Source organism: Zootoca vivipara, chromosome 1 (genome assembly GCF_963506605.1).
Source record: "Zootoca vivipara chromosome 1, rZooViv1.1, whole genome shotgun sequence".
Classification (NCBI taxonomy): Eukaryota; Metazoa; Chordata; class Lepidosauria; order Squamata; family Lacertidae; genus Zootoca; species Zootoca vivipara.
This window is the reverse complement of record NC_083276.1, coordinates 108,813,575-108,839,919: the sequence shown is the minus strand read 5'-3', so window position 1 is coordinate 108,839,919 and position 26,345 is coordinate 108,813,575. Positions and strand designations below refer to the sequence as shown.

The following is a 26,345-nucleotide window of genomic DNA, read 5'->3' as shown; positions in this document are numbered from 1 at the left end:
AGTCAAAAATAGATTTCAGTGTGCCTTGTTATAGAAGGATTTACTTTGCTGTTTATATAGGCTGCAGTTTGCTTTTGTTTGTAAGTCTACCATTCATTAATTTGAGGGCTTTGATGCCGCAGCTGTACATGGTTTTTTTTTTGTGTGTGTGTGTGTGTGTGTGTGTGTGTGTGTGTGTGTGTGTGTTTAAAAAAATAAGTCACCGGCATTGGTTGGAGTTGTGTTTAAAAAATAAGGGACTAGGTCAGGGAGTCCAAGCGTTCCTGTTCACTTATGCAAGCTGCATCTCACCCTCCCAAGTTCAGGGCGCAGGATGCTTTGAAATGCAATCGTCACATGCACTCACATCGCTTCAGCGCCTGAGGTTTGTAACTGCTTCCCAGGAGGGAAAATATCTCTCCACTGTCTGGTTTAATAACCAGATGAGACTCCTATTCAAGGCTCTTTCTGAAGCAGCAACAGCTTTGCTTCAATGCTAGGCAGGCTGCTGGCTCTGCGCCAGCTCCTTTTCTCAACCTCATCACCAAGGTTATTTCCTGACAGAGCCACAATCCATGGACTATATTAGGAAGCGCGGATTTATTGTTTTCATTATTATTATCATTGCTTCCCCCCCCCCCTGTACAGCAACTTTGAAACCTGGAACATGTTGTCTTATGCAAATCATATACTATACCAGACTAAAGGACAGAACACCAAGCTGTGTACCCTTATACTGTAGCTTATTCAACAGAAAGAGACATGTGTAGTAATGAAAACTGGTAATTTCATTTCTCAATTTGTTTTGCCTATAGCTGATAAACAATGTTCTTAGCTACTATTACAGCGTTTTGTGAATTCTGGTGACAGTAGCCATTAAGAAACTGACCCAAACCAATTCGACTTAGCGTCTCCTTGTTTTTAAGACACTCTACAATTCTGGAAGAAAGAGCCATAGGACAAAAGCATGTCCCTTTATTCCAAATGTCTCTGCTCAGAGCAGTCTGAAATTTATACTGTTCTGTTCCATGTGGAATACTTGTATGTGTTTTTATAACTGTGATGGGCTTGCTATACACACACACACACACACACACACACACACACACACACACACACACACACTTTATTGCCAGGACCTTATGTTGAAAGATTCTATAAATAAATAACCAAATCAATGGGCTAGGGGGGGAACTATGCTAGTTTATCTTCCCAAATGATACAAGTTGTTGAAGACAGGGTTGTCTCCTAGTTGAAAAATTATAATTTGTTGTTCTTCCTGGTTAATTTACACCAAAATTTGATTACATGTAGGAATGCACTTTCTGGCTGTGCAGCAATTGTTTCCTAAGCAATGACATTTACTCAGGAGGTATTGTGACTCAGCCTCTACCTTTTAGGCAGAATTTGACCCAGAGGTTCTAATTGGAGAAGGCCTTTCCTTTTCTATTCCCCCCTTCCCCCCCCCCGTGTGCCCCTCAAAGTATTGTTTTTACCCACCTCCTGTCATTTCTACCATTCTCCTTTCACACTCATCTTGTACCTTATCCCACCACCTCTCAAACTGCCCGTTTCTTTCATCCCTCCCTCCAAAACCACACCTACCCCTGCACCCTGATCCTTTTACATTAATTTCCTCCTCCTCTAACAGCTTACATCTCTTATCCCCTTCCTTTCGGTACCCAAGCAAGTGAAGAGGCACTGTGGGAGGCTGTTCCAATGAGGCCCACCTAAAAGTGGCCCAAGCCCCTACTCTTTGAGAAACACTACTCTAGATCAATGCTCTTCAACTTGGGCCCCCACATGTTGTTAGACTACAACCCCGATCAGCCCAAACCATTGACTAAACTGGTTGGGGATGATATGAACTGGCTCTAGATTATTTGCTGTCATTGCAACGAAACCTGTGCTTGACTGTGGGCCCCAAGCTTAACAATATTCTTCCTCCCGCCCCCTAAAATGTGTGTGCTATAAAACATCAATTTGACTCTCCAACCATCAAAACTAACCACCTTAAAGTGAGCCTTTTTTTTTTTGCTACTCCCAGGCAAATCCTCATCTTTACAAAATACCAGCATAATCATAAGCAAACTCTTGCCTAGAGAAGGCATGCTATTTCTGCACCCAGCAGCTGTCAATACCACAAACTAAACTGTTTGCAACATTTAGTTTCCATCTTCAGCTACAAGGAAAGAGTAATTTGTTTCACAGAGCACTCTTTAAAAAAAAAGTGAATACAGTATAGTACAGTGGAACCTCGATTTATGAACACCTCAGTTTATGAATTTTCGGTTTACGAATGCCGCGGACCCATCTGGAACGGATTGATTCACTTTCCATTACTTTCAATGGGAAAGTTCGCTTCAGTTTATGAACGCTTCCGTTTATGAACAGACTTCCGGAACCAATTGTGTTCATAAACCGAGGTACCACTGTACTTTGTTTTGCAAAGCAACCAGAAAACACAGCTGCCGTGAAGGGTGAGGTTATTGAAGACATAGACAGGAACATAGCCTTCCATAGCATTGTTCTGAATTCTACTAGAATACACTGCAGTGCCAGAAATTGTCTAATGATTTGTTCATGTTATCTGCCTCTGCACTAATACTGTACTGTAGTGCTTAGTATTTATAAAGAATCTACGAATCTTCATGCTGACCTAGAATGTCCATCCCACATACTTAAGCACTGCTGGCTGCACAATCTACAGTCGCCATGCACTGTCACAATACAAAGATGATTAGCAGTATTTTATTTAGCAGTTTATATCCCACATTTCCCAATAAAATGCAATACAAATCATACTTTAAAAACTCAGTAAAATCTCACATAAAAATCTACCAGGTTAAAAAAAAAAAGCCTTACCCAGATGTCCAGTCAAAGATTCTTCCACATCTCAATGTCTCTCTAAGGGAGTGTACACATTGCATAATAATGTGCAGTCACCATGGGATGCAGGCACCTTTTGGACGTGCTATACACACAGCATCATCCCCATGTAGTCCTTGTCCCACACTATTTTGTTAATCAAAAGCACCTTGGCGAGAAAAGTTTTAACCCATTTTGTGCGGAGAATGTCCTTCTCAAGCACTTGCTGAATACATGTGAACACAGAGAATGGGTCCTCAGTTCACTTCCCATTAGGGCAGGCCTACTGACATTATAGGACCCAGGTGGCGCTGTGGTTAAACCACTGAGCCTAGGGCTTGCTGATCAGAAGGTTGGCGGTTCGAATCCCTGTGACGGGGTGAGCTCCCGTTGCTTGGTCCCAGCTCCTGAAGTAAATGAAAAATTGCAAGAACTCGGGCCAGAAAGGATAATTTCAAAAAATATTCACAAAGTTTTATTCAGGATAACTTCCAGTAAATATCAACATCAGGACAAGGCCCTGTTTCGATGATTCTTCATCAGCGAGGTTTCTTAGGTCTAAGTGTACCAAGTATGTTTGCTTTGCTTTGGTCCCAGCTCCTGCCAACCTAGCAGTTCGAAAGCACGTCAAAATGCAAGTAGATAAATAGGAACCACTACAGCGGGAAGGTAAACGGCGTTTCCATGTGCTGCTCTGGTTTGCCAGAAGCGGCTTTGTCATGCTGGCCACATGACCTGGAAGCTATACGCCGGCTCCCTCGGCCAATAATGCGAGATGAGCGCGCAACCCCAGAGTCGGTCACGACTGGACCTAATGGTCAGGGGTCCCTTTACCTTTACCTTTACTGACATTATAGGGCTGTGCCACTAATATCCACCTCCATATACCAATATGTATCATTTGCATATCAACACACCAGATTCCAGCCTCTCTCTTTTGAAAGTTTGTGGAAAATATGTTTTAAAAGAAAGTTTATGGAAACACCAATTGAGGGGAGGGGGAAAGAGAACCCTGGTGCACATTAGTATGAAAATGCGCCCACCGGTGTGTATAGACAACACTGACAATAGCTGCCGCTTTAGATGATGCTACAATGTGAAGGTGTGTAAAGGTAAAAGGTAAAGGACGCCTGGATGGTTAGGTCCAGTCAAAGGCGACTCGGGGTTGCAGCGCTCATCTCGCTTTCACGCTGAGAGAGCCGGCATTCGTCCACAGACAGCTTTCCAGGTCATGTGGCCAGCATGACTAAACCGCTTCTGGTGCAACGGAACACCGTGACGGAAACCAGAGCGCACGGAAATGCCGTTTACCTTCCTGCTGCAGCAGTACCTATTTATCTACTTGCACTGGCATGCTTTCAAACTGCTAGGTTGGCAGGAGCTGGGACAGAGCAATGGGAGCTCATCCCATTGCAGGGATTCGAACCGCCGACCTTCTGATTGGCAAGCCCAAAGGGCTCAGTGGTTTAGACCACAGCGCCCTATGTACAAGAACACAGAGTGGAAAAAATGACCCCTGTGCATTTCAGTGGCTATGTGTACACAGCCCTACTCACACCCTTACAGCCATAACAAGAAACCTCCTTTCCTCTCCTTGGGAGGTCCTTCATATTCCATAACCAAGCTAAACCCATGTGCTTTTTGGAAACTTTCCCCTTCTCCCCCCCCCAAAAAAAATTTCCCCTTGTGGGTTCCCACTGCTCACTAGAGAACTCTGACCACAAACTCATGGACACACTCAATCTCTCTGGAACATAAGAATTGCTTTATACCAAATCATACCATTTGTTCAACTAGTCAAGGATGATGGGGATTGTAGTCCAAAACATCTGGAGGGCCGAAGTTTGGGGATGCCTGATCTAGTACTACAGTCTTTATACCATCTGTCAGTGACTTTCTGGGATTTCAGACCAGCCTTTCCCAGCACCTCCTGGGATTAAACCTTGGACCAAATCATATGCACCATCCGTGAGTTATCCCCACCCCCTTTGTCAAACCCACTTGGGGATATTTCTTCCCTTTCTTAGGCCACCATTCGGGGAACCATTAGAATCAATGCTGAATCTCTTATAGCTTCACACTGGAATGTCTTTCTCTCTGCCCAATTATTCCTGCTGTTCAAGTGTTCTAATAAGCAGAGAGAAGGAATCTGAGATTTCAGAATAGGCAGCAGAAGAGTAGGATTATAATGATTGACCTACATTGGTATTCTTAGATTATTCAGGGCCAACTACATTAACACAATTGCTATCCTTACTATACTGGGGCAACAGCAGAAACTGTATGATAAACCCAAAGCACAGCCACCCCATTCTCTTATAAACATGATGATTACTAGCTTGTGTAACAACGGGTTACACTATTTTATACATTTGTAGTCTGCTTTTCTATACAGAATATTCAAAGCCGCCTATAGACTACAACAAGACAATATTAAACAAAAACAATGTGAATGATTGATCATTACATAAAGCATTAAAAATAACAAGCACTTCCAGATCAAGTTGTCTATAAAGCCACCAGTTGGGTGCTGTGTTTCAGTTATGGATGCCTTTTGAAACAAATAGGTCATTTGCCCTGAGAAAGTCAAGCAATGACGGAGTCAGGTGGATCTCTCCTGGGAGGGCATTCCATAAGCCAGGCATCCCCAAACTGCGGCCCTCCAGATGTTCTGGACTACAATTCCCATCATCCCTGACCACTGGTCCTGTTAGCTAGGGATCATGGGAGTTGTAGGCCAAAACATCTGGAGGGCCGCAGTTTGGGGATGCCTGCCATAAGCTAAGGCCCTGTTCCTCATGGCTGACTGCTATATATCTGAAGACAATTGGATACAGATCAGATCTTGATGCCCAGGCTGGTTCATATGACCAAAGACAGTTCTTCAAGTATCCTGTATGCTTCTCAAGATCCTGGCCAATTTAGGTCTAGTTCAGCCACATGGTTCCACGGTAAAGTCATTCGTCTGATCAGGGCCAGTTTCAACACACCCAGCACCATGCAAATGACCTAAAATGTGTGGTGCTGCATAAGTGCATATTACCATAGGGCCAAACCAGTCTATTGCCCACTGAAGACTGCAGCCATTATTCAGTAAGTATAGTAAACAAAAGGGGACAAAAGTATTGCACATCATTTGAATGTTTTTAACCATCTACAGAGCTTCACTCTCCAGGTTTATTACTTACGGGTGAAATGATTTGAAGTGGATGGGTTGACACTATCACCACTGTCAGCACTTTCACTGCTAGAAACGTCGTCATCCGATTCCCGCACCGAAGAGCAGGGCGAAGAGCCATCAACTTCTTCAAACTTCCTCTTTAAAATTCCACTCATAGCTGCAGCACTGTCACATGTACCTGGCAAGAAGAACAGGTGCAATGAAGCAGGGAAACATTTGACTGCAGACCAGGCAATCAAGGTCTTTAAAGTCATTCTGAGATGGGTTTTCTCATACTAGAGATGCTCAAGCTTCTCATGAATAAGTACCCAGTGAGGGAGGGGGGCAGGGAATAGAACGGATAGAAGTGTCAACATTGGGGGCAATAGAATTTCCTAGGTTCCCTCCTTTGTCTTATTAAGGAGTTTTTAAAAAACCCTAACATCTAAATAATCACTTTAACAAGTAACACTGCTTTTCATAGAAAAACTGAAAATTTAAATCCATGTATCCAACTAATTGGTAATGCTAATAAAGTTGGTCACTGAATGTTCCAAAACTAGACCTCATACAAAACTGATCTGATGGGGGGGAAAGTCCTACAGTTTCCCTTTTTGCCTCACTCACATTTCAGGTTTCAATAAATCTTGTAAGAAAGGATGTAGAAGGCGGGGGGAGAGAGACTCCTGTTCCTGGCTGGGTATGGCGACACACAACAAGGTGTGCAGTGAAATTTTCCGTACAGGAACAGTTAGGGACAGAGGCACAAGCTTGCAAGGGCGATTGGAAGGGGGGCCATGTCACAAGTGTGAGCATCACATCTCCCTCCCTAAGCTCGGCAGAAGTTTCCAAGGCTTTGGGAAGGAGGCACCAGGCTGGAATACTCTAATTTACCAGGCACATTTAGGGGACTAGCCTAGGCCCCTAGTCCACTGACCGCACACCACTGAACACAGGAAGTGCTGTTCCAAAAGGCAGGTATGTTTCTGAGGCAGTGTGTGGCAAGCCACTAAACGACACTCCTCCTGGTACGTGCGTGCTAATGGCATAGTGCTTCAAATATATATTCTGAAATACTGTGCATATGACAGCCCTAATGTCCCATGGCTATCTGGAGGAATTAATTACCTGGTCCCCTGTGTGGACAGGATGATGATACATCAAGGGAAAGATGTCAAGGGGAGGTCAATTCTTTTTTACCTGAAATGCAGCGGGTTAGTGAGAGGAGCAAGCTCCTCCCACAGCGTAGCCTGTTTCTCAAAACACTTTCTCCCAGGCAGCTCCGTTAACAAAAGAGAACTGGCTCAGGAAGGAAAATGCCGCATGTTGTCATTTTGCAGATTTCACTACTCCCACTGGCAACACTTTGCTGAGAGCAAATCAGTAAGAACTATGAGGCAGCAGGTTCTTTAACGGGTGGCAGATTTTAGCCAGGGGTCCAAACTTGGAACCACTTCCATTGACTCCATCCCTCGATTTTCCCACCTCAGCCAGAAGTCTCTCTACCTCCTCATAGGACCACTTTTCCAACCTACACCCCAAGTCCAGTAATGTGAGTTTTCCAGAATTTTTTTTAACCAGGAGAACTTCTGGGAAATTATCTGCTGCTGCATAAAAGATTGGGATCTGATTTAGTATGCTTGACTTTTATTTGGTAAACAAAACCCTCCATGTTTATGTTTTACATTGTGTGTGTGTGTGTGTGTGTGGTATTTTACATTTCCCACTGACAATAAGACATTGAAGTGAAAGTGTTGACTGGGGGGAGGGGGCATTCAAGAAATGTTACTTTCAAACAAATTCAAAGCTCTATTTCTGAATATTTTTATTTTTAAAAATTCTTTTTTGTTGAAACTTTTCAGCATAAAATACAATGAAAACAGATAAATCTAAATAAAAAAAGAAATAACATAAAAGGAAAAAAAGAAAGAGAAAAAAATACAAAGCCCTCTATCAGCGGTAGATCTTAACCCTTGTAAGGGTGTGGATCGTTCCAGCTCTCACCTGGGAGTTTCCCTTTCTTCTCCCAGCCTCCCACCCTGGGAGATCCTCCCTCCCTTGCCTCTGTCCCAGGGTCTATCACCTTCCTGTGCATACCTTCTTTAACCCAGGATAGAATATTTTTACTGGAGTACTTATAAATGCTTTTAAGATCTGATAACTCAATAGAATACACTTCTTTCATATTGTTAAAAATAATAATAATGAAGACCTTGAAAACTGTTAAACCTGCAAAAATGGATAGAATAACAGACGTGACTCCAATAGGCGACATTCCAGGCACACGAGAGCCAGAGGTTTCAACCCATGTAGATGGTCCTCTATCCATGCAAGCAAGAGGCACAATCACAATTCAGACACATTCCAGCCAGGAAAAGTGCTTGAGGGGGGTGGAATAGGGCTGGTGAGGTGTGTACTCTGAGGGAGGGGTATCCCAAGGGCCAGACGGAGAGACATGGAGCCCTAGGTTCCCACACCAATATCCTAAAGGTTGTCACCTAGAAAAATATATTTGCAACTATAGGCAATTGTGACTGATATTGTAGTCATTCATTATGCACTTAAAACAATTTTACGAAACAATCAATTTTTAGAAATGGTGCGTATGTGTCCCGAAAACGTTCTGGAAACGTTTCCATCCTAGAATGTTTTCCCACCCCACAACTCTGCCCACAACACTGCAATCTGCTCAGTCTCTAGCTGCTTTGGGCAGCAGGAGAACCAACACAGGCCGTATTATCTATTCATGGAAATGTGTCCTCAGTTCTCATTTGTAAAGCACTTTGCAAATATCCATTACTTTGTCATATCATACAGTTCCGTAAGAAACAATGGGAGAATTTCAAAATCATTCTGCCGGGGCAAGGATTTTGCCCTCCCTCCTCTTTCCACATTGTTCTAGGAGGTTCTCCCAACTTCCCAAAGTCTACAGGGAAGGGGAAGGGGAATTCCATTGCACAAGCAGATGTCCTTGCTCAGGGCTTCTGCTGACAGGACTCATTACTTAAACCCCGCCCAATGAAGTTCATCTTTCCATGTTGTGGGGGCATTTAAAATCTCCCAGAGGTATTGCAACTACAAATCAAATCAATGACAGAACCAGAAGAAGAATGCAGAAATTGCAAAGGGATATAAATGGCTTGCAAAAAAAATTTCTCTACCCCTGGAAATGCAAATGCTCAAACAGTCTTTCGAAAAGGCTTTGGGTGATGAGTTAAAAGATACACTTAGCAATAAAAGAGAGAGAAAATATAGGGTTAAATTAATATCTTCAGTGAAAGGATGTGCTTAATTCAACACTTGGCGGTTCTGATATAATCCCATTCTATAAATTGTTATTATCATCACATAAACCAGTTGCTATGCAGTACCATCTATTCCAGCAAATTGCCTGGGAATCTCCGACTTGATCCACTTACCTAACAAGTCAACGTGTAGCCCTGCCAATGTTGTTCTGTGTTCACAGTGCACCATATATGGACAAACCTTCTGGTTGAAAATTCTAAGTGAAAAGTAAGCCCCGCCCACATTGGGCAACATTATGACCTCACAACATGGTGGGCACAAGCTATAACCAGGTAAGCAATATGCATTCTCAAGTAGAACCTTTTACCTCCTCAAACTGGCCAATTTCCCACTAGATTGCTTATAAATATGATGGTGCATTTTCAAAGGCTTCATTATCTCTACGTAGCAAGAACTGAGCACCAGTCAAAGGAATGTAGGTAAGGGGAACCAAAAAGTCGTATCATGTTTCTTGAAGACAGAATACTATTCCTCGAAAACTTAAATCCGAGTTGTCTAGTCACTGGGGTCACACTAATTCAACTGCAGTTTGACTTTATCTATGAATGGGCTTTGGTCTCAACCTTGAATAAGCATGCAGTGGTATGTATACATGATCTGAATATATTTCCATACATAATGCATTTTATTTTACAGCTCTCTGAACACCTTTGCCCGAAAATGAAACCTGTGTGGCTTGAATGACTGCTGCTTTGAACAAGTAGCTCTAGTTCAATAAAATGAAGATACTTCCTTAACTTACTCAACACAGAATGTAATCCCCAAATCTTGCTGTCATTTTGTAAACTTGGAAACCATTACTGAGGATCACAGAATTGGGAGTTCGTGAAAAATGAGAGATAATCAGGTCATTTCTGTACAAAGGCAGAAAACACTGCACATTGACCACCAGAAGATTAACCCTCATAATCCAGAGCCAATAAGATACAGGTAGCAAGATTCCACAGGCAGCACACTGCCTAAAAGATAACTGGGGTGCTATTGTTTTATTTTGAAGATAGGACCGATTGAAAAGTTAATGGTCATGGCCAGCACTTTGAATTGTACTTAGAAATGAACTGGCAATAAGTGCAGTGTGATAAAAATGTGAGTTATGTGTTCAAGGGGGGGACGGGGACAAGTTCTGGTCAAGGGTCTTTGCAATGCCTGATCAGCTTCCTCCAGAAACAATGTCACCCAAAGTGGGGAAACTTGTCTATCATTTGCTACAGAAGTAAGACAGACAGGTGGGAGAGGTGGCAAGCCGAAACTGCAGAATAACCATAATACTCTCCCCCCCCCCCCAGTTCACCCTTTACTTGCCATTTGCAGGTATAATAAACAATGGATGTGATCAGCTTATAAGTAGAGAACGCTGGACTCAACTGACAAGAGTGTAAATGCAGGTACCAGTCCTTTCAACTGGTGGCACTTCTGTTGTCATGAATATGCTCTCAAATGAACAAAAATTGTACCATCGAAAGCTCTATGAAATGCAGGCGTGACACTGATAAACTTGTCCTTCTGGAATCCCAGAAACTTGCTGTAACAAGCCAAAACAACACAACGAGGTTAGACCTGCTGCTCAGCTTAGCCTTGGCCTTAGTGCTTATTACCTTGTGCTTGAGGAAAATATGCCCACAGCATATGCAAGCTGTGTGGACTGATCAACACTGTGAATCTATAGTCTGGGCTGGTTCATATGTCACCCTAAACCAAACAATGGCTTCATATGAATGACCAAGTAATGTACATTCAGGTCCCACTTTCCAAACGCATGCTATGTGAAAATTATCCATACATGAGGAATTAGTACCCAAATCTCGCTATACACATCACAGATTCAGATATGCAAGCAGCCAGAGTTTGTCCACTTCCTTACTTGTTCGTTAAAAGTACATCCTTTCACAATTTACTGGGTCATTGTAACCCCCGGATGTGCCTTATAGGGATTGTATAGCATGTAGTAATCCCGGATGCCCCAAATTTGGTTCAGGGGTGACTTAATCTAGGATGGGGTAATACTGTTCATAAATGGTAAACAGAATGGGCCTTGACCACGTTCATTGGTAGCTCTTTGTTCTAAACTGGCGAACCTGATTGGATGTTTTATGCTGTTAAAACTGGCCCTAGACTATAAAGGTCAAAGTGAAATTGTGTTCAGGGCTAGCTTTTTGGGATCCCAACTTGCTGTGTCATATTGCTATTTTGTTTGTTGCAAGACTGCAATAAATAAGTAATTTTTTTTTTACTTTACTATTCTCCACATCCCTGAGTCCTGATTCCTTCACAGCAGCTGACATCTTTAGGCCCGAGCCTACATATGTTTTGCTGGTTGGCAACAGCCATTTTCAGGCACAAACCGGGGAGGGGGGGAGGGGTCGGACAAATCAGGGAGCAGGAGAAATCGGACAAGTCCTTTTTTCCTTTGTCTCTCCTTTTCTGGTTGGCTGCAGAAACCATGGAGGGAGAAGGGAGGGAAATGAGACAAATCATGGATTAGAAATGTTCCCATAAGAATGAATGGAAATTAAAGGCTCGTTATGCGAACCTTCGCCTAACAAATGATTTCCACTGAACGCATTGTGTTTGGAAAGCGGGAACTGCGTGTAGGCTCCCAGGGATGAGATCATGCCTGCTTTGCTGCTCCTGGCCACTTTGCTGCTACACCACGCTGAGCTAAGCCATGGCATGGCTAAGCATGTTGTCCAAATCTGGGTTCGTGGTTTAGCTCCCTCCAGATAAACCACAAGTTCTTTCTGTATTCTTATCATAAAGGGCTGCCTCACAACAGGCCTATAATAACAAACCTAAATCCCTAATGCATTTTGACCACAAGCAGTAATTTCTGTCCTTTGCAATCATTTTTGGATAATTCAGTATACTGTGAGACTGGAATACATCTAATCTTTTAAACATCCAGCTAAGCAATGGCTATTTGGCTTCTGAAACACTATACAGCATATGGTAAATGATGAAAAGGGGAGAGGTGAGTCTTTTGTGACTGTATATCTTCATATTAGCTGTTTTATTTTGTTTGGATTTGAGATTACTGGTACTGTCGGTTTGGATTTCTTTATTGATTTATTATATTATTGTATGCTGTTCATTACTAGCTGCTGCAATTTTGCAGGGGGGGGGAATGTAAAGTCCCTTTACTAAATGCTGCATCTTTTCCTTCCAATATTTTGCAGAACAATTATAGTACATTATAAGCTGATAATGATGTTCCATATAGAACATGCATATGAGCGCTGGCATTTTAAAAATCCATTCCACATTTTAAAAGATAATAGCTCAAACGCCTATTCACCCCTGTAATTGTCCCTACCATCTATGGAAGTCAAAACCCAATGGGTTTAAATATGTGACTCTGAAATATTAAGGTTCAGGTCTTCTTAGATTTATATGTTTATATGAAGAAAACCAACATCTAAGAACTACTATTTCTCTTCTTCTGACATAAACAATGGACTTACTGTAATAGTATGTGAATGGGTCTCTATCTGTACCATCTATAACTAGATTTTAGTCTTTTTCATAGACTGGAATGGGTGTGGCTTAAGCACTTACATTTAACATAAAATCACTGCTGGATCATCACTTCAAGGGTCCATCAATTACAGCATCCTGTTGCCAACCAAATGTCTTCAGTAAGTCCCTACATGGCACACAAAGCCAGTGGCCAACATCCCTCTTCTGTTGTCTGCCCCCAGTATTCAGAAATGCTATTATATTATTATTCTATTTCTTAATTGCTTACTACATAAAATGTCTCAAAGCAGCTTACAATTAAAAACAGAACAAAACAAAATGTGCACATACATGAATTTAAAACAAACATCAAAAGAAATAAAATGGCATTAGGAAAAGTGCCTATCCTACCCAACCCCCCCCCCCCAACCTACTAAAAGATGAACACCAAAACAGGCAGGGTCACACCATCATACCATATGATTCCAACTAAGAATCAAATGGCCAGGTAAAAAGCAATACGTATTGGCCTGGCACCAAAAAGTTGGTCCTGATGGCACAAGGCATTCCTCCCTGGGGAAAGCTTCCCACAGTGGGAAAGTACAATGCCTCTGCAAAGGTATAGTTCCCGGGGTTCCAATTCGCAACCCATGGAGCCTACCCAGGGGGATTCAAGCACTACCAAAAAAAGAAGCAGATATCAAGTAAAATCTTTTAACAGCACAACAACACTGATTGACAGAAGAGGTTTTAATGAAACATTAAAAGCCTCCCTAAACAGGGCTGCATTCAGATGTCTTCTGAAAATCTGGTAGCTGTTTTTCTCTTTGACATCTGATGGGAGGGCGTTCCACAGGGCGGGCGCCACCACTGAGAAGGCCCTCTGCCTGGTTCCCTTACATTTATACCTTAACAAAAAAGTGAGCTTTTATACCTAAGATCACATACGTTCAATGCCTTTCAGCTTAATTCCCTAACATCTCCAAAGAGGGAGTAAAGACTTATAATTTAATGTGTAGTGTGTAAGCAACTTATAACCAAGCCCATAATTGGGGGGAAATTAACTGCTATCTGACCAACCACGAAATTCAAACATAATCCAAGATTTTAAAAATATTTTTTTTAAAAAGAAGAGATTTAGTTCTGACAAGTTAAGGCTGGACATTTTGAGCTAAAGGCCTAGGAAGTAGTGCGACCTTTTACAAACTTGATTTAAATCACCTTTCAAAACTTGCTACTTCAAAGCTTGGAGCAGGGAGAACATTGGTGGGAATGAGGGAGGAGGCCAAAGAGAGGAGGGGATTCAGAGGAAGGAAGACAAAAGAAGGCTAAAAGTCAAGCCAAGGGTAAAGGTATAAATTAGCGGTGCCTCTGGCAAGAATCAATTAGTGCTGGACAATTCGGCCTTTACAATATTCTTTCGCTGTCTGCTTTCCTTCCTGGTTACAGATACATGATGTATCCCATTCAGCAAAAATCTTCCCTCTACATTTTTACGCCCAGCAGGGTTTTTAAGCACTTATTGTAAGTGATGATCTCTGGTAAATATCACAGATAATACTTATATAGAGTAGGTATACAGAATTAACTTTCTGGCCAATCACATTCTTTGTGTGAATGGTTTCAGATGCCCAGCTCCTAGGAAGGAACCACTGCCTGAGTTTTTTTTGCATCTGCAGCCACTTTGATCCAACAGGAAAAATCTGGAACAGTGTCTCTGAGCACATCTTTTGTCCTTGGAGATGCTACTGCAAGCTCTACCACAACTGCATAATCCCTCATATCTTAAGGCACCAAAGCAGTCATTTCATATGATGAAAAGAGCCTAGAATACTACTATCCTGTCTGGCTACTAGATATATGTGTGCCATTCATCTCATTCATTGACAATTGTTGTTCATTTTGTTTCATCAGGTAAAAAGGAAAGTTCCGCCCCCTTTTCAAATGTCAGAAGTACAGGTTGACAACTCAGCCCATAAATCATTATAGAGTGAGGCACCTACATATAAGCTGAATTAGAACCTCTTCAAAAACCATTTCACCCCTCACTTCTAGACATGATGAAATCAGAAATGGGCCATAGGTTCCTGAACTTCTTTTCTACTCCCCTCGAGAATTAGCAGAAGGGATTGTCTGAATTAGTGGGCCCTAGGCTAGATCCTTAGCTACACTAAAGTCCCACTGGAATCAATAGTACAAGTGAGTTATTACTAGGGAATCTTGTGAATTCCAAGAGGAATTCCAAGAGCACATGCTATCCACTGGTTTTGAAACTTCCCAAATACTCCAATACAGTCTCTAATAATAAACAAGTATCAAAGTGCATTAAAATACATATTTTGAGACAAAATGCATCTCAAATGCATATTTATATTTAAATCTGATTTTTGTGAATTTTTAAAAAAAATGTAGAATAATGCAGAAATGGAACAGGCTACATTTATGAGTGAACCCATGAAGAAGTGGCATGGACTAGAAAATGGATTGATTTTCCCATGCCTAGTCACACCTAGCTTTTAGATTACTTTCAAAGGGATCAAAGTACAGTTAACCTGGCCTGAATCCAAACCACCACCATGACTATTTGAAAATGTGATCTCTCTCGATCCTGGATATTAAACCAGTTTATCCAGGGTCAAGACATTATTATTATTTTTAAACCAGTCATTTGATACTTCTGTAAACCTTGGAAGTTTCTTTGGGTAAAGGTGAAAGAGAAAGGAGATTTGCCCATTTAATATTCTGTACACTCCTCTTTTTCAAAATCTCTCTCTCTCTGTGCAGGGAATCAAAGAAACAACAACAGAAGAAAGCTTGCTTGAGGAAGAGGAAGAGACACAGGATAGGATGGCTCTGAAAAACTCTAAGGAGGAATTCATGGTTTTAAAAGATTTAAAAAAGAAACCAATTATTAAAATGGTCATTATTATGCTGCAGCCATTTTAAAGGAGGGCCAGCAAAAACAAGTGCCACTTTATTTCTACTAGATTAAATTTAATCTAGCAAATTATATGAGCTGCATATGTATGATTACTACCAGAACACCATTATTTTGTGTTCTGCTTAGATTCACTCACGTTTTGGAGCCAAGAACTGCTGCATGAATTCCCATCTACTGAAACTGTAGGCATTTATACATACACAAACACACAAGTATTGCCTTACCAGTTTCTAGTAGGATCCTTATGATGCCATGTCTCAACTCTATAATTGGTTCAGAGCAAAGACAAAGACTGACAGCTGACAAACAGCAAACCAATTCATCTTTCAGAAAAGCTTTCTTGATCCCACAACAGATTACACCTGGTCTCATTCAGTACAATCGGCCACCTGGCCCTTCCTTGGGATGTGTGCTTAAACTTCAAGGTCTGCTTATTACAAGTACCTTTTGAGAGGAAGGGCATTGTTATCAACAGCAAATGCATTTATCCCTATCCTCAGGATGAAATCATCTTCTTGTCCAGATGATGTGCTTTTGGGCGGGTAGCAACCTTACAGGGAAGTATTGATTTTTAAATCAAGCATACATTAAAAGGGAGGGGAAAGTAGTATTGCCACACTTTTAATGCTCCTACATATTCTGGACCTTGCCCATTTTGTTTGTGATTAAATGGCTGAGACATACCTCAGTTTCACCCCATCGTAGCTAAACCCTTTTGTTTTAGTCTCGCAACCTTAAAGAGGAGAACTGTTAGTTTTGTGATAACATTAGGGATGCTGTTAAATTGTAATGCTCCCCTTGTTATAGAAAAAGAGCCATTACATTTAAGTATGTGTTTACTGTAAGCATTTAACAAGCTCATATATATTTCATACCGAAATCTATAATGTTTGCTTTACACAAATATGTTAGTGGCCACACTGAGCCTCCCCCCTCCCCCGGCCCCATTATTTCAGCTTTGTGAAACAGATTCTCTGAATGTTGTGCAATTAACTTTAATGGTGAAATAAATAGCGATACTGTATGTGTGTTTCAATAGTCCCTTGGCTGAATGTTCTTGGGAGAGTCAAAATTCATCAAACCCACACACCTATATCCTTCCACGGGTGAAATTAAACGGGTGCCCCTGTTGATCCAGCGGACATCTCCACTAATAACAGATGAAGGGAGGGGATTTCCCCCTCCTCTGCCCCATCCCAACTGGGTCCAGCAAGCTGAGGGACCCTGAAAAATAGGGTGTGGGGTGACATGGGAGCTACAAAGAGGCGGCAGAATTAGCAAGAAAACAAAACACTCAACGACCCATTTTCTCCCAACTAAATCCAGTTCACAGAAGCATCTGCTGGGTCAAAAGCCCTCTGTGAGCACAAGGGTACCACTTGGCTACCAAGCCCGTTTGATGAAAATATCTTGTTCGCTCAGCCTTGCATGGGCACCAGTAGTGCAGTAGTGTAGCTATTTTCAGATTCTGAAGTTCTTCTTGCCAAATTGCTTTGTTTGATATAAGTTGTTTATTTTAAAGTTATTGTGACTTTTTATATTGGACTAGGCTGGTACTAATCTGGCGGTTCCCTCGCTACGAGAAGCCAAGTTACAGGGAACCAGGCAGAGGGCCTTCTCGGTAGTGGCACCCGCCCTGTGGAACGCCCTCCCACCAGAGGTCAAAGAGAACAACAATTGCCAGACCTTCAGAAGGCATCTTAAGGCAGCCCTGTTTAGGGAAGCTTTTAATGTTTGATGGATTTCTGTATTTTAATGTTTTGTTGGAAGCCGCCCAGAGTGGCTGGGGTATAAATAATAAATAATAATAATTATTATTATTATTATTAATGCTTGGTGTTTTATTATGATTTTTATATGTTTTAGAAGGAGCCCAGAGTTGCTGGGGCAACCCAGCCAGGTGGGCAGGGTATAAATTTGTTGTTGTTGTTGTTGTTGTTGTTGTTGTTGTTTTGTTATCATAGGAGGGTTCCTGGACTGCTAGCTGCAGTGGCCATGGGAGGGTTTCAACTCAAGGGATAGAGGTGACATGAATCTCCTGATCAACAAAAAATAACAACAGTAACAAAACCAATACATTTAATTATTTACTGATATGAAACAATTTGCCTTATTTTTATTCTGTGTATTTGCATTTTACATTTTAGAAATACAATTCCTTAAAAAAATGTAGTCTCAAATAATTATTGAATCTTACATTACAGGAGGATTAAAATGGTGTGTGGACTTCTTACTGAGTTAAAAACTGTGTCTGCTCCTGTGCACAATACCAACAAATGTTCCAGAGAGAAATTTCAAGGACTTTCAAAGAAGTCAAACCATTTCATTAGTGAGAATTCTTCCATCTGCTTCAGAGGACTATACCTTGACCGCTAGAGCCAGTTTCAGAAACATGGGGATCTACAGGTTAGTTGGGGGTGTGTGCATGCAATTAAAGCCAAAGCCAAATGAATTCAGGGCGTCTTCAGAATTTGGTGCAAGGGATCATCACTGGTCCTGACTACCTCCGCAGCCTATTCCTCACTGTGAATCACAATATAGCTATACTTCCCTAAGTTCAGGAGCAGTAGCACTGTGGTGGCTGCTGCAGTCCCAGCAGAGAGAATGGAACTACCTTACAAACCATGACTGCATACATACCACACATTTAAAGCACCTGGCCTCCCCCAAAGAATCTGGGGATTGCAGTCTACTCCTCACAGGACTTCAATTTCCAGCACTCTTAACAAACTACAGTCCCCAGGATTCTTTGGGGCAAGTCATGTGCTTTAAATAGATGATGAATACATTGCCTAGCATAAGGAGATACTGGGGATTAGACAATGTCCCTGCAAGAAATGTGGGATCAAGCGGGATTCTTTTGCCAACATCTTAAACTTTCATAATTAGGTCTTCCATGAGGAGTTTACTTTTAATTAATTCACCAAAAATGGTAACCGTCAGCTACTAACAAACCTAAATGGGTCTGCCTACTTTTATTTTTGGCCTTCAGGCATTCGGGGTAACGTCAGTTTCCCAGGGGAACCCAAAATATCTGCTTATTAGTAACATATTGCATTTAAGCATGGAGATAGGCACAAAGGTTTAAATTCAGAAACAAATTAGCATGCATGCATGCATAAAGTAAATAAATAAACAGAAGCAATTTAGCACACTAGATAAGAAAAGGTTTATAAGAAAGTCAGGTCCACTTGGGCTTCAAAATATAACAGGAAAATGTATCTAGTAAAAAACTAGCTTTCTTTGTCCCATGATGTTCTAAAGGGGCAAGTCATATACATGCCTTAGTCACCCAGTTTCTAAATGTCTGTGTTCAGATCATTTGAAAGTTATCCAAGATGGCTTTCACCACTTGGATTTAAGGCCACCCTCAACTCAGAGCCACTTCCTTCAAGCCAGTGCTATTTTTCTAGCAGAACTCACCATGAATACCTCCCTCATTCTCTTAGAATGGCAATGGTGCCCACCTGAGAGGAGCCGGAACTAAGTTCCTGGGAGTTCCATCTGAAAAGAAGCCCTGCTTCAAGCTGTTGCTAGGTGTGGAGAGAGAGAAGATGGTAGAGAGCCAGACAAACCAGAGCTAACAAACTTCTCACCTTTATTGTATCTAAAACTTTCAGGATTGGACAAGTGTGTCCACCCTCCTTTCTTAAGATGTAGAGAGCAACCATATTTTACTAGGCTGGAAAAGGCAGAACTTGTGAGAAGCCTAACATGAGAACTTATTCTTCTAAGATGATGCCCACATTATCAAGCCACTTCAGGCTTGATTTTTAAAGGAACACTCTTATGTGCATAACCTCCCTACTTGAAATTGGCAGGAGTTGGAAAGTTCCCCAACATTTCAGATAGCTTATTGACTAAACATTAACCAGTCCAGATGAAGAGGTGAGGAGAGAGCCAGATCTTGTTGCCTGGGTGATAGACAAAGAAATGCATATACTACTCAATACAACTAGCTTTGCTGGCTCCCAAAATGGAGTTTTCTTCTTTTAGAATGGAGGCCAGTACTGCCAAGCGAAGCAGTGCAAGTCAGGTCCATTGCATCCCCTTTGGTTAGGTTCTGATCTGCCGCAAATGGAAATCCTAAAGGCACATAATCCCAATCAAGACTGCATATAGCAATGACCCTGGAATTTGGCAACAAAACTGGCCCCTCTTTTTATCTCAAATGTAGAGGGAGAGGGTTGTGGGGGTGGATGTTTCTAAGCCTCACATCACAGCTGGAAAAAATTGGGGACAATGGCACTTGAGGGATAAAAACCCAAAGAGGATACTTTGAAAGAAGGCATGTGCTCATAATGTATCAGGATTCTCTAGTCTGCCCATTCCACCTGAAAAATTCTAGGCTCTGTCACCCATTGATCTCCATTATCCTAGTCTGAGCTCCTTTATGCTCCTAAACGTTTCAGTTCTTCTTCCAATTTCTGAAGTAATCCATATATTGGAATTACAATGTGTTATGCAACTTTGTATTCTTTGTACTTGCATACTTATCCTGAGTTTGGGAGTCCTTGGTTCAGAATTTGAATATTTTTCTAGGCCCAGAATCCTTGATAATGACTTAGCCTAGATTGAATAATCCCTGTGAAACCAAAGCAGGCTATTGCCTAAGTAACTAGAAAATGTAGTGTAAATGGTATTAAGGTTTTGATGACATGTTCATTTGAATTTTCAACCCTTCCTTGTAGATGCCTTGCTTTGGTTTGTTGGTAGAATGTTCAGGGTACAAATGCGGTCGCTGAATTACCTGTCATTAGGGCTGGGAGAGAAATCTGATTCAGTTCGCATCTAAAGCCAAATTTATCAAAAGGGCACTTTCCGAAACAATATGAGAAACAAAACACACCCATCCATCAAAATTCGCAACTCTGAATTTTGTGATGCAGTTCTCCAACCAAACCATGTTACAAAAACGTGTGTATTAGGAGAAAATGTGCCTAAAATCAATATATTAGTGAAACTAACAAACAGAAATGCATTATATTTGGAGAAATTAGTTACAAAAAATGTGTAATTAGTGAAAACTAAATATAAAAATGTGTCTATTAGAAGAAATTTGCACTCGACTGCTGAGTGGTTTTAATGAGGATTAAAAATAATGACAACAAATTGCTGCTGAAAGAGGGAGAACTGAGTTTAAGATTGAAAAAAAATAGAAACAGAGAAAACCAAAATACACAGATCCTTTCACCCCTACCTGTCATTAAACTATGTGAAACTATAGTTGCCATTCACACACTTCATGTTAATCTTCCAGAGGCTCGAGTGAAGCTCCAGTTTTACTTCAGTGAAAGCAATTCATGAACTGTAGTAATGTCTTGACAGACATTCCTCTGTCCCTTAACCAAGAACAGTTTGACCCTAAGGAACAAAACTCACCCCTCTTACTGAAGAGCATGACATCTCACACAGAAACAACAGGGCTCCTTACTCTTGACATTTTGGCTGCGTACATACCATACATTTAATAATAATAGTTATTGTAATAATAATAATAATAATAATAATAATAATAATAATAATTTTATTATTTATACTCTGCCCATCTGGCTGGGTTTCCCCAGCCACTCTGGGCAGCTTAAAGCACATTTAAAGTACACAGCTTCTTCCCAAGAATTTTAGGTACTGCAGTTTGTTAAGGGTGCTGAGAACTGTAGCTCTGTGAGGGGTAAACTATGGTTTTCAGGGTTATTTGAGGAAGCCACATGCTTTAAATGTATGCTGCATATGCAACCTTTGATCCAACAGTCCTAAACTGTAACATGTTCAAAAAATATTGCTTGCAGATGAAGATCCTATCAATAGTTTTAAACATATTACCTGGACTTTTGCTTGGGACCTATCAGACTTTTTTTATTGCCCCCATTTAAGTCCTACTTTTTATATTCTGCTGATGTTCTCTGTTGTTGTGAAATTTTATAGCATCCATTGTTTGTTTGTTGGTCTTTACATTGTTTTTATGTGACATATTTCTACCAGCACCTTATAGTGAAGGGCAGACTATAAATAAGGTAAATAAATAACTGATTAGCTGCAATAAGAATATCTGGATTGACCAGAATGCATGGAATCAGATGGTTTCTGATACAAATCTCTGGTTGTGAGAGTGCAAGGTATGGGCTACTCTGCAACAAAGCAAACTAACCATGATTTCTGCCATAAAACTAGACCTTTGCAGTAAAAACCAACTTCTGAGGGACAAAATGCACACATTTAAGCTTGCATCGTGATTGGAGTTCAAAATCGAGACACAGTCACTCTAACCAATGTTAAATCACACTAATTTCAATGGAAGACCTAAGTACATGATCAAATATCTCCCTAATAGTCTTTAGTATTTAAAAGTGTTAAACTTCCCAAAGAACATTCAATCTGATTTGTTTTCAGAATTTATTGTCTTTGTTTTTATGTAAAATGTTCTGTGTGCTACTAAATACTTTGAAGTAATACAATATTCATCAGTGACAAAAAGAAGAAAGAAACCTAACTAGGAATTTTACAACCCCATTTTACCCCTGGTATGCCTGTTTTATGCAGTGAGTAAATTAATCCTTCAGTCTTAATAAAAAACACTTACAAGATTATAAATGCTATTGAAACTATTGGGAAGTTTTACATAAGCTGTTTGATTCATTGGGGTTTTTTTTAACATTATGATTTGGGTTCAAACACAACCTTGCTACAATGACACTTCCAAAAATGCTCTGATCTGTGCTGTAAACTGGCTGTGCATTTAAGCTGGATAGCCAGCATACAACATGGATCAGTGCATTTTAGAAGTTTTGTTGCAGAAAGGAGCGCCCAAGAACCAAATCATAATAAGAAACAGTCAAACAGCTTGTGTTGATGCACACATTATGATGCACATCATCAACCTCTACATCTAGCAACTAGATCAGCCTCAAGTTCACATCGCTTAACTTCCATCCCCCAACATGTGATTGGCACTGTCAAATCTGCCCTGCCTATAATCTGCTCGTGGTTGGAAATGACGACCCGATGAAAAGCCCAATATGACATGCATCTGGGACAAACAACCTGTAGGAACGCAAGACCATGCATGCCCATGGATCAATACTAAAAAATCCATGTGGATTGAAATCACGTTAAATTCAGGGCTCCAGATTTCATTCAGACATATTTGTAAACTTGCCACGTTTTCATTTTGACAGACCTAAACATTTTAAATAATAATAATAATAAATAAATAAAATGGGACACTAAAACCTTCATTCATCTTTCAATGGGACAGAACGGCAACGTTCAAAACCAAGCAATGCTATACAAAGGCATACATGCACAGCCAACCGAAAGGTTATTCTAGATACAGGATGACTTTGGTAATCGCAAGTGAGCCCAAAGCACTTTCTGGAATGAAGCGCACACAAGGATACAAGCTTTAGATAATACCTGAATTGGGATATACTTTCAAGATAAGCTGCAGGGTCTTTTCAGCACAGGAAACAAAACCTCTCCCTCCTCGTTTCGTGCCAGCAAAAGCTCACTGCAGTAGTCTGTGTATCCCCCCCCCTTCCCCAGTCAACTGTTACAGCCTTCCACCAGCTCTCTGACCTTTGAACTCATTTCTTCTCTCTCTCTCTCTCTCCCCCCCCCCAGTTCCCTCTGCAGTCAAAGCTACTGTGCTTGTCTAATTTGCATAAGGCTTGCGAAGGGCCTGTCAGCAGCTAAAAGGAGAATGCTGGCTGGGTAAGAAATTGTAGAACTGCAGTTCTGCTGGAATACCTGAATCACTGGAGGAAAGCGAAGGCAAGGGAGGAGGCATTATGTTAGCACTAAGCACTGCTGCGACTGGGGCATTTTCACTGCTCTCACTTCAACTAATGGAGGGCAGAGCATTTTTTATCCTGAAGAATATGGAAACTGAACGTTGTCGCCGTCCTGCAAGGATAGCCCACTAAAATCAGGCTCCAGCGGCTGGTTTCCAAGGTGACCAATATAGTCAAATATCCTATTTAAATCTGGCGAGGGAAGTGGCTGTGAAAATCTCCACCACTAAAGCTTTGCTGTCTTAAATGCAGCTAGCCTGATGTTGTTCATTATTATTATCATTTATTAAATAAGGGTGTCTGTCAATGTGTCTGTTGATATTTTCATTTCCAATGCATTTGCATCATACACCCTCACGTTGCAACAGCTTTGTGCCCATGATACTAAAACCACATAAATAAAGAAGGGAGATAAGTGTTGCTCTGGTTTTCACACCAGTGAAACTGTTTTAACAGTCTGATACAAAATAACACTGCTAAGCTCTGTAAACATAAGTCTGTATTCAATATGGCGCCAAAAGAGTAAGAAGTGAAAGAGTTTCTCATATTAATTCTCTAAAACATTCAATAAGGAAGTGAACATTTTTCTTTATTGGTTTAGAGAAGTGGCTCGGGCTTCTATTATTTCCTGCTTTCTCCCATTTTGCTTCCTGCAGGATACCCTCACCCCTGTTCAAAGTTACTGGTTTTGTATTGCTGAAATGCCTAATAAAGATTAACAGTTCCATTTCTTTCAAGATGGGAAAGCATTTTGTTTTCCACACAAAAAATGCTTGATGCATGCACCTCTACGATACCATCAAACTTTTATGTTTCATACAAAGCCAATTTCCTCAAAATCAAAATATTAAGAAGCAGCAACATTTAATTTTGCAACCTACAAACGGTCACTTAAAATGTGTGGTAGCATTCTTTGTAAAAATGAAACAGAAAAGATTACACATCCCTTACAATAAAATCAATAAAACGGTAGGAGAAAAAAATACGAAGAAGAGAATAGTCATGTATGTTATTCTTAAAGGCTGGTGGGATATGTTGGACGCAGGTTCCTTGTATGTGTGCCTCTGCCTTTGCACCATCACCCCTAAAATATTTCACAAAAGCTAGTATTGGGGGGGAAATTATATGCATCCTAATTAACATTCCAGTGTATGCCATTTATCATTTAAAAACATAAAAGAAAATTGCCATCATGAAACCACATGGTTCCTCTCAAAATAATGAGGTTGACAAGACATCAGCATAATAGATTGTTGCTATACTGAAATAACACAGCATTTCAGAATTGGCTACTGATCAGTGCTAGGGGTTGATTGAAATGAGTGAATGTTCCATTACTCCTGCATCTGTAATATTTCCAGCTGCAGAGTTTTAATATACATTTTTTTTATTTAAAAAAACCCACATTAGCTACAGTTACTTTACATGGTTTATTTAACAAGGCATTCAACTCCTGGGCATCAAACAAGCCACACCTTACTGGATTAAAAAATGAACCAAATATATTAGCAACCCGAAATGGTTACAAGCGAAACTACTAAATGGCATTCAGAAACATTGAAACCCCAGAATAATCTGAAGCAGACAAACGAAAAACAAAAAACTGACCTGTTCAAATGGGTGGGTTTTTTTCCAGTCCATACACTTTTCCTGATAATTATGCACCAAAATAGGCTGTCATTTTGTAAGTGTGTGATGTGTTATCTGCCTTCCTAGTTCCAGCGGAATCTTCTTAATTTTTTTCCCAGCCCTGTCTTTTATTGCCTGTACCATATGCTTTATTGTTCAGCGACAAGAGCTACACTCTGCACAAAGACTCATTACCTACTGCTTGCTTAGCAGCTTCAGAGTCTCTCTGACGCTGCCTATGTGATCACATGGGAGTTTTGTCTGATAAAACCGGGCATACTACTGATTTCACTGTCTATGGATATTTTTATCAGCTTAAGGTCTACTATGAAGAAAGAACAACAAATGATAAAGCTGCTTTAAGTCATTAACGGAACACAAATTATGGAAATCCCTTCACAACCTCTTTCCATGCCCATTACAAATCCCTTCGCAACCTTCTTTACAAAACATGGATTCATTAGAGATTTGAAATTATGATTAATACTTGCTTTGTGAGGGCTAATGACAGTATCACAGTAAACCATCTCTATGCAGGATGTAATGTCAAATTCATATTGGTATTTGTGTAAAGGGATCATGTTGCTAACTGGCATCCTTCCAATAAACCTATTGCACTTTTAAGTTGCTAATATTGTATGAATACTATGATTGAAATTCTAAGGATCCTTACTCAGAAGTAATCAGTGGGGCTTACTTCCAAATAAACATAATTTGGAAGAAAGACATTAAAGAAAGCCTTGTTTGGCTCTGAAAGCTTACAGTTACAGAACTCCACCCCCCCTTAACTATTTTATTACTCTGAAACTGAGGGGGGGGAATCAACTAATTAAATAGCCTTGGATTAAATTACCTATCCGACATAGTTTAACACCAGATGCAGATATAGATATTCAGAGTTTAAGACTGTAAATTCAGATTTAAAGATTTCTAAATGGCAGAAATCTTCCATTCGCTTCTGTTGATTCATTACCTTGGTATTTGATAAAATGGCATTTCTTTGGAGGACAATAACTGGCAAAAACTTGCTCAAAAGAATCACAAATAATTGAGTACCTCTGGAAATGTGTCATCTCCAGGAAGAAAGGAAAGTTAATTTTACTTAAGAAAATTTGAGATGCCCACACATTGTTTTAATTAGAATAGCTATGTATCTGTCTTTTGCTGTGAAAACCAGTTCCACCTAAATAATGAATTGTTCTTTCACTGCTACTGCAAA

At 40.6% G+C, this 26,345-nt stretch overlaps 1 protein-coding gene across 3 annotated transcripts in view; it reads right to left on the bottom strand.

The window, feature by feature from the left end:
* Positions 1–25,311, bottom strand: part of CSRNP3 (cysteine and serine rich nuclear protein 3) — a 49,508-nt gene extending 24,197 nt beyond the window's left edge. Inside the window, exons 1-2 of one of the 3 annotated variants that reach the window (XM_035132895.2) lie at positions 25,106–25,311; positions 6,036–6,206 (exon numbers count right to left, since the gene is read on the bottom strand). In XM_035132895.2, coding sequence (XP_034988786.1) covers positions 6,036–6,183 — 148 coding nt within the window. In that variant the 5' untranslated portion in view covers positions 6,184–6,206; positions 25,106–25,311. Of the gene's footprint in view, positions 1–6,035; positions 6,484–23,120; positions 23,232–25,105 lie in introns of those variants that run through there. The other 2 variants (XM_035132887.2, XM_060280293.1) reach the window with 2 other exon arrangements.
* Positions 25,312–26,345: the final 1,034 nt, after the last annotated feature.